Source organism: Oreochromis niloticus, linkage group LG3 (genome assembly GCF_001858045.2).
Source record: "Oreochromis niloticus isolate F11D_XX linkage group LG3, O_niloticus_UMD_NMBU, whole genome shotgun sequence".
In the NCBI taxonomy this organism is placed as follows: Eukaryota; Metazoa; Chordata; class Actinopteri; order Cichliformes; family Cichlidae; genus Oreochromis; species Oreochromis niloticus.
The window spans coordinates 30,329,123-30,345,930 of NC_031967.2; the positions used below are offsets into that span (position 1 = coordinate 30,329,123).

General features: G+C 41.3%; 1 protein-coding gene across 1 annotated transcript; it reads left to right on the top strand.

Moving 5' to 3' along the window:
- The first annotated feature begins 1,052 nt into the window (after window positions 1–1,052).
- On the top strand, window positions 1,053–13,946 carry zgc:162171 (ras-related protein Rab-38). The gene is made up of 4 exons (XM_003453948.3): window positions 1,053–1,868; window positions 6,776–6,906; window positions 8,801–8,950; window positions 13,139–13,946. Exons 1-4 carry the CDS (start codon window positions 1,676–1,678, stop codon window positions 13,355–13,357), a joined length of 693 nt encoding a protein of 230 aa, XP_003453996.1. The 5' UTR covers window positions 1,053–1,675; the 3' UTR covers window positions 13,358–13,946.
- The last annotated feature ends 2,862 nt before the right edge of the window (window positions 13,947–16,808 follow it).

Here is a 16,808-nt window from a genome sequence, read left to right on the forward strand (position 1 = left end):
GTTACTCACACACTGCCTTTCTACGTAGTTGGGTGCAAAGTGATTTCTACTGCAAGTCCTATTCATACAGTGTTTTTAATCCATGCCTGAAGGCTTGATCCAAGATTCACACACACACACTCACACTCTGATGGATGCTCCAGGGGAAACTCAGGGTTCAGTATCTTCAACATGACCATCGGTCATCAGGGATCCGCTGACCTTCTGCTTGTTAGATGATCGGCTCTTCCACCTGAGGCACAGCTGACTGGTGATCAAGCAGAACAAACTGAGACAGGCTGAGCCTGCAGTTATCTGGGATCCTCAAACAAACTACCTGCTAAACACAGAAAATACTGCACTTGTTTCCCACATCTGTGTGACAAATCAACCAGTCACCCAATCAGCCTTCCCAATCAAAAGTAGCCCCCAGAAACCCAGAGCTGCTGTCCCATGGTAGACTCCAGTCAGCAGAGGGAGCACAGCATCTTAAGTAACACGCTGGTTTGTGTTTGGCTTGGAGGATTTATAATTTATTTCAAACATGTTTCAGTGCTAAAAGGATCTACGTGATCTGCAAGCACAAAAAGAATTCAGCCTGAAGCGACAAGGCACCTGTTCTCCTGTGTGTCGACTGCCGCCGACGCCTCTGCTGACTGAAAGCCAAAGACTGCTCATAGAAAGTAAAGTCAAGCTGATGAAAACCCTCAGCCCTGGATCTGAAAGTTCCCTCTCCTCACTCCTAGCGTCTCATACCTATGCACTGTCCCATCCACCAAGCTCTTAAAACACTGCCTGCACCTTGTGAACTTGTTCTCTGTACTTTCTGCTGGCTTTCTGAGTCATTTTTAAGTAAATAGTACTTCATGAAAAACCACCGAGTTCCCCTGAGCAAAGACCAAAAAAGAGGCCGGGTACAGTGACAGCAGAGGAAACTAAACTTAGACTGAAGAAGGCGTCAGAGTGCCTCAGAGCTGTTCCTGTTTGTGTGTCCATCCTCTGCACAACACAGCGTTTAATATGCGCGCTGTGCGTTTAAAAAGCACACACTCACACACACACACACACACACTGGCAGTATGTGGGCGTGGCTCTATAAGACAGTGAGCTGCTGTCAGAAACGCAGTTTGTTCTCTGAAGTCGTGGCAACAGAGCAAACTGCTGCAGAAGCGCGCACAGACCGCAGACTCATCAGATAACAGCGCCTCGTTTTTTCTCGTCTTTATCTCATCAGAGTTTGACGTAAAACGTGATTTTCTTCTTGTTCTTTTCCATTTCACTGTTTAAATTGTGAAACAGCTCGTGGGTGTGTGGCCGGGACACAGAGCAGCCACGGAGATGTGAGCACCAGCGTCCTGGGACGTCATCGAGGTCAGCAGTCATCAGCTGTGGACTGATACATGCGATCACTCCTGTGCGCCTCCCTTTGTGCATCTGCGCCTCTCGGGCACACTCGCTTTCATTTATAACTTTTAACATGAACATTAAGATATGCGCACTTGTTGTAATTTGCGCCTGATCTACTTTAATAGCGCGTTCTGTTTTATTTATTTCCGAAAATCTGCTTTAAAAATTGCGCTTCAAAGTTGCTCTCGAGGATTTGTCGATGGTGTTTGTTTTCCTGCGAGAATCCATTATTTAAAAGCGTGACACTTCGCAGTTTTTGCACGTCTCGTTCACGCGGAATTCAGTAATCATGCAGCGCGAACGCCTGCTCAAAGTTTTGGTGATCGGCGACCTGGGAGTTGGCAAAACGTCCATCATAAAGCGCTACGTCCACCAGGTGTTCTCTCAGCATTACCGGGCCACCATCGGAGTGGACTTCGCACTCAAAGTGCTCAACTGGGACCACAAGACAGTGGTGAGGCTGCAGCTGTGGGACATCGCCGGTACGTGAACCATACTGTTATTGTTTTGTGGGTGGAATATCAGCTAATGACACACCGCTGTTTGGCTTAGATGTACCTGCACAGGTTAATACTCACTCACTCACTCACTCAAGAAACACTATCACGAAAAGTTTTAGTAGCAGATGCAGAGATGACAACTCTCCACTCAACCAAACCCAACGTAAATATCTGGATATTTTTCCAAAACACGTCAGATCCACACCAAATTTTACTGAGCTGTTCCTTTGCGCATGCGCTACGTTGCTACCAAGTTTCATGAAAATCGGCTCCTAATGACCTCAGCAAACCAATGAAAAGTTAACTTCACCTTGTGGGGTTGTGTTTAAAAAAAAAAAAAAAAAAAGGGACTCTGTGTCCCTCTGTTTACAGACAGAACTACGCAAGTTTCAAACGTCCATCAAGGCTGAAAGGTCAAAGCTGTATCTCAGTAATGCCACAGTTAACTCTACTGTCATCTCAGCCACATACAAGTACACATGGAGACAAAAATATGAAGCTCAGGGTCCACGGTACACACCAAGTGCAATTAGAACAAGAAATAGAGACCAGTGCAAGTACAACAAGTAAGGAAGTAATAAGCCAGGAAAGTTGGGCTGCATGCATAATCTGTAATATAGTGTTGCTCGACCTACAGCGACTATAGAAAGATGTGACCAGTAATGTGCAACATATAATTGAAACAGGACCCGCATTTCATCAGGACTTCCTTTACAGATCCTCCAAAGAGCCGGTTGCTCCACAGGCATGCAGACAAATAGCACTGAAAACATGACCTTGGCCGAGTTCCCCTTTCACCAGCTGCAACAGCAGACTGATGTTTACTCAGAACTGCATCAATACTTGTAACCCAATAATACGAGCCCACGATTCTGAAGGCGTACTGCTGCAGTGAAAGCAAAGGGACTGACCACGTCATGTCATCCACCGCTGACTAAACATGACATAGAGAGAGAGAGAGCAGTGTGAGGGTCATAGTCACGTACAGCCGTCTTCATCCATAAACTTGGGGGTCATTTTGGGACAGTCACCTCAGGATTACTTACAGTAGAGTGTCTTGAACGCAGCACACGGCAGGGAAATATTCAAGACACACAAGACGTTAGCTGCTCCCGTCGCACCTGAGCAGAGTCTGACCCACAGATTCTTTAACCTGCCAGCTTCCTCACATCGTCTGGATGTGAGGAAGTTCTGGGTAAAGTCTAGGGGGAAAAAAACATCTTTAGGAAAGTTCAAGACTGTAAACAATGTGTCTAAGACGGAGACACAGTTAGAGGGACGAGACTGAGATGGTTTGGACATGTGCAGGAGAGGGACACTGGATATACTGGACAAAGCAGGAAGGCCACAGAGGAGTTTCATGGATATGATGGAGGAGGGTTGGTGTGATAGATGAGGATGCAGGTGATCTATTGTAGCAACAGAAGAAGAAGATGGGTTATGTTACTTAATCAATAACCTTAGAATATTTCTGAACCTGCAGTGTGTATTTGTTTTGGCCTGCATGATTATCACGCAGTCAGACTCCACTCCTGTGTAAGATACATGCACTGTGTTGCTTTGTGGAAAACTTTCTTTTAAAATGGCACAAATGTCAAAACTTACCCCCGTACAAAGATGCACTCTTTACAAGCAGACGTCTTGCATTCAGAATAAGTACAGATATCTGGAACGAGTCCCTCAAACACAGTTATTAGGTGAATTACATATTTTACTTCTGGTTCTGCAACATGTCATGTTGTAGATGGCTGAGGGGGAGATAACTGTGTTTACTTCCCCTCTGAATTTAGAGACACTTTCCTCTGACATCAGAAGCATAACGCAGCATAAAAGTAACAGAATCTTAAAGTCGAGTTGAGTAAATTCCCAGAAGCTCGGAGATCCCAGAGTGGACAGTGGTGTGCTGCTCCTGGAGCTGTGGCGTATGCCGATGCTGCAAGAGTAAGCCAACATGTTACAGCGTCAGGCATCTGTTAGAAAGTGCTGTGTAGCTCCTGCATACTTTAAAAAAGTACCACTATAGATATAAACAAACTCGCTCAAAGTTAAGCGAATGGATCTGCACTGTGCACAGTGCAAGTAAGCAGTAAACCCCAGAACAAATGTGAAGTAATCTGCATTTTCACACTCTTCAGCTGCTTTTTGCTGATGCATCTAACAGCTATGTTGCACGATTTGAGAAGTGGCCTTAAAAAAAAAAAAAAAGTGGTCAGCCATCATTCCTGCAGAGGCACATAACAAGCTCTGTATTCAGCTTATAAAACCCTCCCATGTGTCTCTTTAATTACATGTAATTAGATTTTTGGGAACTCCTTTCTTTCCTGTCTCATAGCTGTCTCACTCTCACTCTCCCTCTCCCTCTCCCTCTCACTCACTCACTCACTCACTCACACACACACACACACACACACACGCTGTGTGTGCTGAGTCACGTGCCAGCTGATAAGAGTTATCATCTAAATGAAGAGGTCCGGCTGAGGCTGTTTTCCAGGTGGACTTTAGCAGCGAGGCAGGTCATGACTTTACAATGAAGCTGCTGCTGTCACACAAACAGCCGGCAGGTTGTCCTCACGGTGTGGATGTGGTGACCGTACAGCTGCTCTGTGCGGGCTTTTCTGGATGTAGGGAAGCCGGTTGTTCAGGGTCACGAGGAGCGTTTTCAAGTCACAAAGTCGACAAAGTTTTTGCATTTTCCCATTTGAATGTTTTATAGTTACAAATGTCAAGATAAAAAATGTGAGTTGGTGTACGTTCTTTTCAGGTCAGCCTTCACAGAGTGCTTTTACATAGACGTTCTGTCTGTATAGTCATTTTTTACAAGTTATAATCTCTTTTTTTGTGTGTAGAAGTTTCTGATATGGTGACATCACGACTTCCCTCACCCACAGGAAAACATCTTGTTTATTACTTTAACATGGTAGGCGTTGTGTGTGATAGACAGTTTTTATTATTGTTCTTGTTCTTGTTTTGTTTTTAGTCGCCATGTTTGCTTTCCATGCTGGTTCCATTCCATATTGGCTCCTGATTATTATATGGCTCGGGGTGCTAAAACCCCACCAATCAGATGACACCCCCATGAGCAAGCATTTTGGCAACAGAGGGAAAGAAAAACTCCCTCCTAACAGGAAGAAACGTCCAGCAGAACCAGGCTCAGGGAGCGGCTGCCATCTGCTGGGGGTGAGGGCGAAGACGGGGAAAAGACACGCTGTGGAAGAGAGCCAGATAATAATAATAATGCTGATTAAATGCAGAAGGGTGTATGAGCTGCCTGTTGGGTGGAGCTCTCACGTGGTGTTGGCTCTGCCTGTTGCATTGTCCACATAGGATGCAAGAGTGATGTCTCCTAGGAGCACAAAAAATAAAAGGATATTACACATGTTCTGGTTAACTTACATAAACTGTTATATACAAAAAATAATAATGATGTGTACATTTACCTTTGAGTGAACACAGTCTCCTGGTTTTTAGATTGCCGCACTTGCTTATTTTAAATTCTGAAAACACTGGTCATTGGTGCTGTTGACCTTTGACCTCAGACTAATAGTACTGATCAGATGGTGTGCAGAAAAAAACGAAAGGTACCATCTGCTTTTAGGAGACAGTTTGTGTGTGTGTGTGTGTGTGTGTGTCAGATGCTCCACTGCTGATTCAGCGGTATATTGGGATCATGTGGAGCAAGTTAGTTTCCAGGATAGAGAGTTAAATGTTCACACACATGCTTCTCTCATTTGCAACAAATTTTTTTTTTTTTTTTTTTTTTTTTTTAAACAAGTGAGGGTGTCTGTCAGCAGTGAGAAGAGCATGTGCAGTACCAGTTCCTGTTTAAAAAAAAAAAAAGTGTCTTATTGTGCTGTAAAACCAGGGCTAAATGCTTGATACTGACAAAGATATCAGTTATTATTATGAAAAGTGACCAGTTTTAATATTAATGTTGTGACCTTCAGAAACTGATGTGATCACCCAAGCTATCATCACTTTAGATGGCTTGGGTGGGCTGGTGCTGCGGCGTCTCTCAGACTCTGGCTGGTCTGTTGGGCTTTTTTGTCTTCATTGTTGGTTGAGTGAGGTGCTTGTGCCGGCCTTTGAGAAATCCAGCTGGACTACTATTGCAGTGGGGAAAACAGGTGCTGGCCTTCGGTGCGGGGTTGCAGTCAACACGGGTCCCGGATCCGCTGTTCCTCGCCTCCTCGAAATGGGGGGTGCTTTGCTGGCTCTCTCCTTCCAGGCGTAGTCCTCTCCTCCGCCCACTTCCTCTGACAACACATCACTCACACACATAGGACTGGTTGGACCATTCAAGTGTCTTTGCTGGGTGTGATGTGTGGTCATCTGTTTCTCCCTTTTTAATGACACCATAGTCATTACATCTCACCACACATGTAGGACCTCAAAATTGTGTATTTGTTTATGTACCTCCCTCTGTTTTGTCTTTTTTGGTGCTGTTGGAGCAGTTGGAGACCCAGTTTTGTCCGTTCACCCTTGACTTTTTCCCCAACTCCCATTCTTCTCTCCTTTTTTTCCTCCCCCTCTTCTTTTTCTATTTCTCTGCTTTCGTTTATCTTTTGCTTATCTATCTAAGGGCAATTCTGGGCTAAAACTTTTAGGGAGGCCCAAATGTCTCTCACCAAGCTGGCCTTTACCTGTTCCAGCATAACAGCCACAAGACAATAATATGAATAATAAAATAAAGTATATAAATAAAACAAAAATATTATCGAGAGGAGCATACAGAGAGTCAAGAGTGCTCCTCTAGGGAAAGCAAATATGTTTGGCACAACAAAGCATTCAGACCATAATTCTTCTTGCTTCAACTGTTTGATGTAAAAAAGAAAAAGTCTCTACTGTAAATTAACGTTGGCCTGGGTTTGTCTTCTGTTTTCTTTAAAAAGGGCAGGAACGATATGGCAACATGACCCGTGTGTACTACAGAGAGGCCGTGGGTGCGCTCGTCGTCTTCGACATGACCCGGCTGTCCACATTTCAGGCCATCCTTAAATGGAAAGGAGACCTGGACTCAAAGGTAAAATATCAGAGATGAAGGAGGTGGAGAACTGAGAAGAGGAGTGTGGTGGGAATAAGGCACGGCGAGTCCACGGGTCACAGTTTTGAGCCATCTTTATTGACCGCGGCTGCAGCTCTCGGCTGTCAGCTGCACATGTCATGAATCAGGTTGTAACTGATCTCAGAGCAGTGAAAGCGGAGTTAAAGGCAGCACATCAGGTTAAAATGAAAGACCAACATTTCTCCACAGTATGCATGTGCTTTGTCTCTTAGCTTGAAAACCTCTAGCCATTGTTAGCAGGATACCTATGCCTGTAAAACTGATGCACGGCATATTTCAGTGGAACCTAAGCCAAGCGGAGTTGAGCCTCCTTCCAGAGACTGTGGTCCACTGCACCAACAACATGTCAGTAATTTAAACGATGGATGCAAACAAGCAATAGGAGAAGCTTAATGACAGAACACTGTCTGAGATAAAAGGAGAGTGCTCACTTTACTTTGGCTTTAATTGATGTCTATTTTTATATTTTACTGAACAACTGCCTGCCTTGTTTGTGTTGATGGAAAGCCACTGCTTAAAGTTAAATGTTGTGTTTTCATCCTGATTTAGCTAAAAAAAAAAAAACAATTAAAAAAAGCTGTTTCTCAATAGTTGTGCATCCCCTTCTCTGTTTTCCTGTTGTTGGTGGTGTTTTCTTTTTAATGTCACTTTTGCTTGTTCAATTCATTTTGGAAGTACTGTATTCAGGATGGCTAGCCTAGCTTGTGACTCAGCAATGTCAGGGAGAAAGCAGCAGGTGAGATAAAGACAGTTATATTCTACACATATAATTTTGTTATGATATATGTTTTGATAATATATGTATTCAAGATCTAAAAATAATAAGAATTAAATTTTTGTACGTTTTGTGTCTTGTTTCTTGAGTTTTTTCTTGATTTCCCCTGATTCTCAGAATCCCCGTTTGCTAATCTGGCCTATTTTCCAGTTTGGTCATGAGGAAGCAATCCTCAAATGACCTGCTAACTTTCAGCTTAGTATCAAATGACCGACAGCTGACTGACTGACTGATTTCATTTGCCACTTCAAAGCAGTAGAAGTACTTTACACAAAAGTGAAAAGTGAAGTTGTTGTTTTTTTTCTTTTACACATCCAGCAGTTAAAGAGCTATATTTGGAGGTGTATTTCTTTTTTTTTTTTTTTTTAATCTTCTTTTTAAAATGTTTTTCACTGAAAAAGAAGAGACCTGAATAAAGACATCCAGGAGAAGAAAAACAAGTATAAAACAAAGACCGCAAGTCAAGGCTATATATAGCATGTGTATATGTGTATTTCCTTGTGAGAAATGTCTCCTTTGTTACTTACAGTGTTTTACCAGCTTGATGCTAACTATGTTCAAAGATCTTCAGTGAGGTTGAGAGCTTATTCTGGACAGATACAAATTATGCTTTGAGGGCTATAAGATGGGGAAAAAGCATATTTGCATACAGGACAGCGTAACATTGAAACATTGAGCTGAAACTGAGTGAAACTGTAATGCTGAGCAGGGGCTGCAGACAGAGGCCAATCCCCGGAAGCAATGCTCTTTATATTGTCATCTCATTCTCAGTGCCCTCTATCTATCAACGATGTAATAGATAGCCAAGTCAGTATTTTTTTTTTTATCACTGTATTACAAGCCTGATGCCTCTCTGATATTGATATAGATAAATAAATAGGCATAACAAAACAGACACATGTCATCACTGAATGCTGCTTTATCCCTTCACAAACTGCAGATTACGGTGAAGTACATCAAATTGAGGCTCATCTACTCGAGTCTTTGAGATTAGACAGGTCTTTGTTGCTTCATCATGAATTATTTTCGTAAATTTTTATTGCATTTCTTTATCCGTCTTCCTCTGGGATTCATTAGGTTGCCCTCAGCAATGGGAGGCCAGTTCCAGCCGTTCTGTTGGCCAACAAATGTGACCAACGGCGTCATGGTTTGTGCCCCAAGCTGCCTAAACTGGAGAACTTCTCCAAAGAGTATGGATTTGTCGACTGGTATGAAACCTCTGCCAAGGCAAGATGTGATTATTTTCTGTTTCTTGCTTCTGCTGTCAGTGCTGCTCTCATATACACTGATTTCTGCTGTCATCGGGGCCTTGTAGTTTATGCTTGTAGTTTATGCTTGTAGTTTAGCATGTGTATATATGTCTGTGTGTATCGCTTCCACAAACTGGTGTGCCAATCTTAACAAAACTTTGAATGATTATCATCACATATACAGTGATTATTATGATTATCATTCTGATTATTCTGATTATTATTATCAATGTTTTTTTTTTTTAAAAAGATAGGAAAAAAAAAAAACATTTTTTTTTTTCATATCCCAATTCTTCAGACTTCCGTATTTATCGCTTTCCTGCAAATCTGATGTCACGTTGTCTGTTTGCGTTTGTTTCACGTGTCACGATCAGCGTATGTCCCCATTTGTAACTTAACGGTCACCAAAGTTTGTATCCAGGGGAAAATTTAGTTTTTTGACCAATAAATACAGAATGAGAAATTTAAAAAATGTCGTAGGCAGCTAGTAATGTAATGCTGTAAAAATGTTTATTTCTGCTGCACAGTTATGCATTTTAACATGGGAGTCAAACAGAACCGACTCGCTTTTAGAGGCAGCCTCAAGTGGCCACTAGAGGAACTGCAGTATACAGCACGCCCGCGATGGCTTCATTTTTTTTCTTAGCCCTGGTGTCATGAATCAAATGAGTGTTTGGAACCCAAATTCAGGTGGGTTCTAGGTAAAGCTTTATTTTGCATTGTTGAATTTCCACCAGAAACACAAACACGATCCAAAACTTGGTGGAAAACACACATAGAGGAAGTTAACAAACGCTGAAACAACGACTGAGAGGAAGACTGCGCTATGTATGCACAAGGGTAACAAGAGGCAGGCGACAGTAATCTAAGACAATGAGACAGAAAGGGAAGTAAAACTAAACACGCTCTAGAGACAAGACAACTATTAATATAAAACAGGAAGTGAGAACTGTAACTAAACGGAGAACCACCGACAATTAAAAGAACGTCGCTGTCTTCTCCAGGAAACGCTCAGAATGAAAAAAACTGAGATATATTTAATTTAGAAAAAAACAAGACTAAAATACTCCAGGAGCTATTAAGCTTAATATGGATGTGCTGCTGTAACAATCTAACAATTGGGATTAAAAAATTGTCTACCAAAGCAACAATTCAACCCCAAAGCTTCAAAAGCCCACAGTCTGACCCGGGGTCGTGACACCCAGAGGGTACAACTAGGTCTCATCAACTAAAATTTGAAAACGGTGTTGTCAGCACCGTGTCAATACATACTGGCCCTTTACAAAAATAAAGCATGTCTTCTTCTAGGCTGTTAGAAGAAAAGAAGTTAGCTACATCAGGTTATCCGGTCTTTAAGTGATGACGTGATGAATCCTGCTTCTGGGCCCAAAGTAGTCTGCAATTTAATAAAGCTGATGTGTTTTTAACATGTTTTAATGCTTTGTATCTTGTTCTATTTAATCTCAACAAGCCCCTAAAAACAGTCAGTGATCACTGTCGGCTTCTCTCGGTTTTTATTACTGCTAATCATTTTAAAGCCCAGTTTTTAAACCCTTAAGATGTAACTACAGCCCAGGTCATGCAGAAGTATATTAATGACTAACCTCGTATTGTGGATGGATTATCTCGGTGGTTCTCCTGACTGACGTTTGGTCCGTTTAAAGCATCCTGCCATGCGAGTGCATTTGCCCCTAACCATTGGGAACCCTCACATTAACTTTTATCGAGTGGAAAAAAAGTCCTCCGTTAGCGTTCCTCCTCCAGCTTTACTGTTTATGTTATGCTAACATAGCTTTGTCGCGCTAGCGGTCACGTAGCACATGATTATATACCAGCTAGCCAAACTTCAGTGACCCTACAAATGTCACTGTTTAGTTTTCTGTCTTCACTTATGTTGGAAGTGATAGCAGAGCTGTAGGTTTTAATTTGTTTCAGAAATCTCTCAGTCAGAACATGTTATATTAAATTTAGATGGAAGCTAGCGAGCTAACTCCCTGCTAACTTCTAACTCCGTTAAATGTTATAAATTCCGTTTTCATGGATGCCTGGATGTTAAACTCAATTGTTACACCTTGTAGAGCAGCCACAGTGATCATTTTATTACAGATGAGAGAATTTAGACAGTTTTTCAACTCTCAGTAATGCTGCAGTGATCATTTGACATGGGGACTTGCAGCAGAGTTTGGGCCCAGACATGGGTAATGACGTCAGACTTAAAGACCGGATAGTTGAATGCCATGTTCACATAATATCCAGTTATATAAGTTTTCAATATTCAGTCACAGCTGGCTCTCGTAGCTGCCAACTTGGATAATCCAATTAGTTAATATAAGCTAAAAGTACCAACAGAAAAACTTTGAATTCAATTAAATCTTAAAAGGGGAAAAAAAAAGTGAGAACACGGCGTTTACTGTGGCTCATCTGTTGATCAAATTTATTTAAATTATTAAATTGAAGGTGGAAGGCTGGAAGCACAGCTTATTGTTCACCTTAGAGAACCTTCAAAGCCTCATGTCCTCCTTTTACCCGTTACATAACAGAAACAACTTTACTCATAATGAAATAAAAAATGTAAAGACACACACACACACACACACACACACACACACACACACACACACACCCCTCAGCAACTGAGGAGAGCTCTAGTAGACTTTAGTCAGTTTCCTTTTTTAGTAGATGTTGTAGACAATGCAGAGAATGCTACATTTCAGTGTTTGTTTTACTCTTTTACTCGGATGTCAGCAAGAGCTGAGATCCCTAATACGGTCATCACAGGCACACATAAGCTCCACCCCCTGCTGTTACAACCCTTTGTTTCCAGTGGGCACCCAATCAGAAAAAAGATGCCTTAAAGAGAGGGTGGTCTGACAGAGAAGGGATTTAAATGATGACAGTGAGAAGATCTTTATTGTCATTAATTGAACGAGCATACAGAAATATTTCGTCTCCCTACAGTTCACGACACTCACAAGAAAATAGGAATTGCTCCTAAAGGGCTGCAATAGAAAACCAGTTAAAGGCACATTGGTAATAAATAATAATAAAATGAGTTGACATAAGAGGAACAGTGTGGCAACTTGTTAAAGCAATCACATGATTTTGTGGAGACTGATTCAAATGCACGATAGTGTTTGTTAGGGTAGTTGTATGATTTTGTACAGTTAGAGGGAAAGTTGTGAACAGGGAACGTCCTGGGTGAGAGGTATCTCTCGAAACTCAAGATATTCTCCTCAGTGTTGTAGACTCTCGCCAAGGCCGAAAGCTGCATTAAAAAAAAAAAAAAAAAAATGTCCTGAGCTGTACATCTTTCAAACCATATGGTGATGGCATAGCTGAACACGTTCTTTATTGCACATCTTTGCATTGTTGGGTTTTTTGTTTGTTTGGGTTTTTTTTGTTCGGATCCTCAGGAAGTATATCTGTGCTTTGTTTGTGACTGCTAATGTGTCTCTTCCCTGTTAGATAATTTTTGCTGCACCAAGGCAACCACACACCAAGTCAACTGTAAATCATGCAAAGCAAATTTAGTAGAGTTCAAGGACAAAATGAAGTTGAAGCTGTGGGTTCCAATAGATCACCATTCCATTGAAAATGCACCCTTTTCCAGCTGTTCTGGACTCTGCAGACATGTGCACAGAGATGCCCAAACCTCCCTGTCCTCAGCCACCTCCTCCAGCTCTTAGAGACAAAGCACTGAGATGTTCCCAAGCCGGTCCTGGGGTAGACCCAGGACACCAGTGTGTCCTAGGTTCACACCAGGACATACAGGAAGCGGCTCACTTAGGAGGCATCCAGGAAACATTCTAGTCAGATGCCCAAAACATCTGAGCTGGCTCCCTTTGACGGATTAGCACCTCCGAAATGACCAAGTTCCTAACTATATCAATAAGCTGAGCCCAGCCACCCTTCAGAGAAAGCTTGTTCCTGCTGCTTGTGTACATTATCTCTTTCTTTGGGTCATTACCCAGAGCTCTTTTAAATCCAAACAAGAGTTTTAGTCATTCGTCCAAGTTTTTCCTGATTGATTAAGCTCCTTAAGACAACCCTTAAATACTTAAATGGACAATACAGTGGATTTTACTGTTAAGACATTTCTCTATTTCTACCTCCATTGACCTTCTCCAACCCTTCAGCTTCATCCTATCTCTCTTTCTCTCCCCAGGACAACACCAACATCGACGCTGCCATCACATGTTTGGTGAAAAGCATCATGTCTGTGGAGGAGGAGAGAGCGTTGGGTGAAGCCACCAGCGGCGCCGATAAGGGGGATCCTGATGGCAGCGTTCTTGTTCTGCCTCGCTTTGACTACAACACGACGGAGAAGGGACTCGGTGGATGTGCGGGGTGCCTGTCAATTAAACCGAAACAAGACCAGGACTGAAGGACTGTCTGAACCAAAAGACTGCAGGGACATGCAGAGGATGGTGTGGATGACTCTGCTCTCCGTCACTTTCTCCTCACTGACTTTTCCTGAGATAATTTAATAGAAATGTTTTTGTTTTTTAAGGATTTTTCAGGAAAAAAAGATCTATCAAACACTTTTTTAACCAAATAATGAAGTTTTTATATCAAACTGATTCAAAATGAGTTCAGTCATTGCAACAATGTGTTATTCGGAGAATGTGATAAATAGCATTTTTTTTATGGCTTTGAAAGGCAATTGGTACACGGGATTTAAAAAGTTGAGATCCTAATGAAGGATATTTGTCAAAATAATATTTTCCCAAAATTTGTATTTATCTTGTCTGATACTTTTAAGGGTTTTTTGCTTTGATGCTTCTATTGTAGCAGAGACAGCAGGTATGTGAAATTTACAGCTCTGTCCACCAGTGTTTTTTAGTCTTTAAATTGCTTTGAGTTATAACTGCTTTGTAAGTTACTACTGTTTGCCTTCGAGCAGTGCCAAGTAGCTACTTATTGTTCATTTTTAATATTTAATTAATAATTAAAAAGATTTGTTGTGTTCTGTATTTGATCTTTATTTGTTAAAAAACAACTTTACAAAATACCCCATTTTATACATAAAGTTTATGGGGGTGGTTGTGTTCAGCTAAAGGACATGAGTTTAAAGGCAGTTGTATATGCTTTTGACCACTAGTGGTGCTAGAGCAGTGGTTTTCTTCCTGTTTATATCTCAAGATCCTATCTGTCTGAGATTGAAGAGGGGTATTTGAATTGTGCTTTTCATGTAAGCTGTAATGTATAGCGTATTATTAGCCAAGAAATATACCAAAGTGTGAGTTTATATGCAGCTTAAGGAGACAGCTGGTAGATGTCAGCCACGGACATATTAAGAATGGAATAGGGTTCATCTATGCTGCCACTTTTTCTGCCATAATTGTTACAATACTGCAACAAAAAAGCATTTTCCATGTCAAACACCAGACTGTTGATAATTATTATTGATTGTGAATTTTGAATATTTGGTTTGGGAGACCTCCCCAGCTCAGCTGAGAGGAGACCGGCAAGGAAGCATAATGTTTATATATGTGCTACATGAAAGCAAACCTGGAGCCCAGAAACTGAAATAGACAGGCAGTCTTTGAGTTTGGTGTCCACTTCTCTTCAATACTAATGATCTATGCAGGTTTGAACATAATTACCAAAGTGGTTTGATGAGAAACAAACTGCATTGTTAAGTCTTTGTCCCTAGGACACGGTTGTGTTTGTCTAAGGCAAAAAGTACAAGTCTTACCAAAGTTTTAATCCCTAACACTGTTCTATTCTAAAGATTTTCCCTTGTTTGCATCCATCCTTTAAATTACTTCCATCTTGTGGCTGCAGTGGCTGTCATGTGTGGAAGCAAGCTGGACTCGAACCCCACTGAAATATGTAGCACCCCTTAATTTCATGGCGATGTCGGTGGGCAAGCTGAGAGACCGACAAATGTTTCTGATTGTGTATTGTTGATAAATCAGACAAGCTGCTGCTGCTGGCTCAGGTTTCACTCCTCTGAGATCAGTTACCATCTGCGCTTTGTGTGGAAACAGCACTGGCGAGTAACCAAGCCCTCTAGGATTCATCCTGGTAACAGATAAGTTTCCTCTTACTAAACATCATGCAGTATGGAAACATTTTCAATATCTCCTTTAGTACATTAGCAAAGAAAGCCTTGCTGGTGCAGGGGAGACATCGGCTCTTGCAGCAGGTCTTGGTGAGCGCTCAATTATCCAGTTAAGGAAAACCCACAAAGTTGACTCGTAGCATTTTCAGTGTGAGAAACGTCGTTCATCCAAATGATTTCTTCAAGTGTCAGCGTCTCTGCTGGTCTGTCTGCTAAAGTCACCACACACTACTGCATCACTGCCATGGTCGCCACATTTTTTTTCTCGTTTAATTTAAGCAAATTTGGGTTATTTAACCTCCATTATCTCTGGGGTCTCCCCATTTTGCCTAAAATATTATAAACCGAAGGCAATCCAACCAAATGTTCATATTTGATGAGCTGGAAGAGAAAATGTGTTTTTAATTGTCCACCGAATTAAAACGTAATTGTGCTAAATTACGGTAAACTGATAGTGAGCATACGTAAACAAAGGAGATCCACCGGCGTTGCTGTCAACTGTCCCTGTTTCTTCTTCACTAACTATAAACATTTGCTTTTTTAAATTATGTAAATTGTGTTATTTAACACATGTCAAAACTTACAACTTTAAGCAATCTTATCCCACAGCAGTGCTTCAGTGAAGCACAATAGTCATGCTTTTTCACTGCGCATGCTTTGAACAGTGGTAATTGTGTCAGATTATATATGATGGTCTGTGAAGAAAACGTTTCTTTCTACCACCAGCCTGTTATATTCATGGTTGCATACAGTCTGACCGTTTATTGATGCTCTTCTCAGCAGGAGATCTCTTGATCACTTGATGTTTGATCTCCAGCTGTGATGCTGTAAAGATTCGTTTATGCTACACGTAATAGCCGTGCATTTGTTTTTGTTTTAGTTTTGTTTTCTTACTCGTTCAGGAGAATACTGCAGCAATTACCAGCAGTGTAACAACAAGCAAAAACGGACATGGCTGTGTAATGGCGTTAGTGGTGGTGCACAAAGCAACCAGTGTATACAGGTATACGCTTTGGTCATTAGCAGGAACTCTTCCTGTTTGTTGGGAATTGTAGTTATTAATGTGCACCGCTATTAATGTGCGCAAAACGGGCGATGTGCAATAGATCACAGTACTGTCCAAACATCTTTGGCCACAACTCATTTCTGTATATTTATTTGGGAAAGTGTAGTATATAAAGCACAAACCAGAGTTTGTATAATTGTACTTCTCTCCTGGCCTCCTCCAGACTTTGACAAAAATGTCAAATTTGGATTAATCAGCTCATCAGACAACAGGGGTTTTCAGTAATTTCCATACCTCAGCCTTTTCTCTACCTTAAGAATAGTTTCTTTACAGCCCCCCTTTCACTGACCATTGATGAGGCTTCAGTGATCAGCTGAAAGGCCAGATGTATCTCTCACATCCTGATCCTGGTGAATTCTCAATGATAACTGAATTATTGATGTAAAATTAAAATCATGGAGCAACTAAATTAAAGTCAGATTGAAGATGGTGATAAACACTCCAATAACGCCCCCTGGTGTTTTACTTGTAATATTACAATTATGGAGAAGGAAACAATAACGAGGAGCACTGTATAGTGTACCATTTAATCAGCATCAGCTGCTTTATTCTCCCTGATATAATCAGGTAAATTATAATTGTGTCAGTTAAAAATAGAAAAGCTTGAACATTTTTGCAGCTTTTACTTCTTTTCCATTCTTTACTTTTACATCCTTCCAGAGAAATACATGTAAAATTACATAGAAACAATCAGAGTTCCTG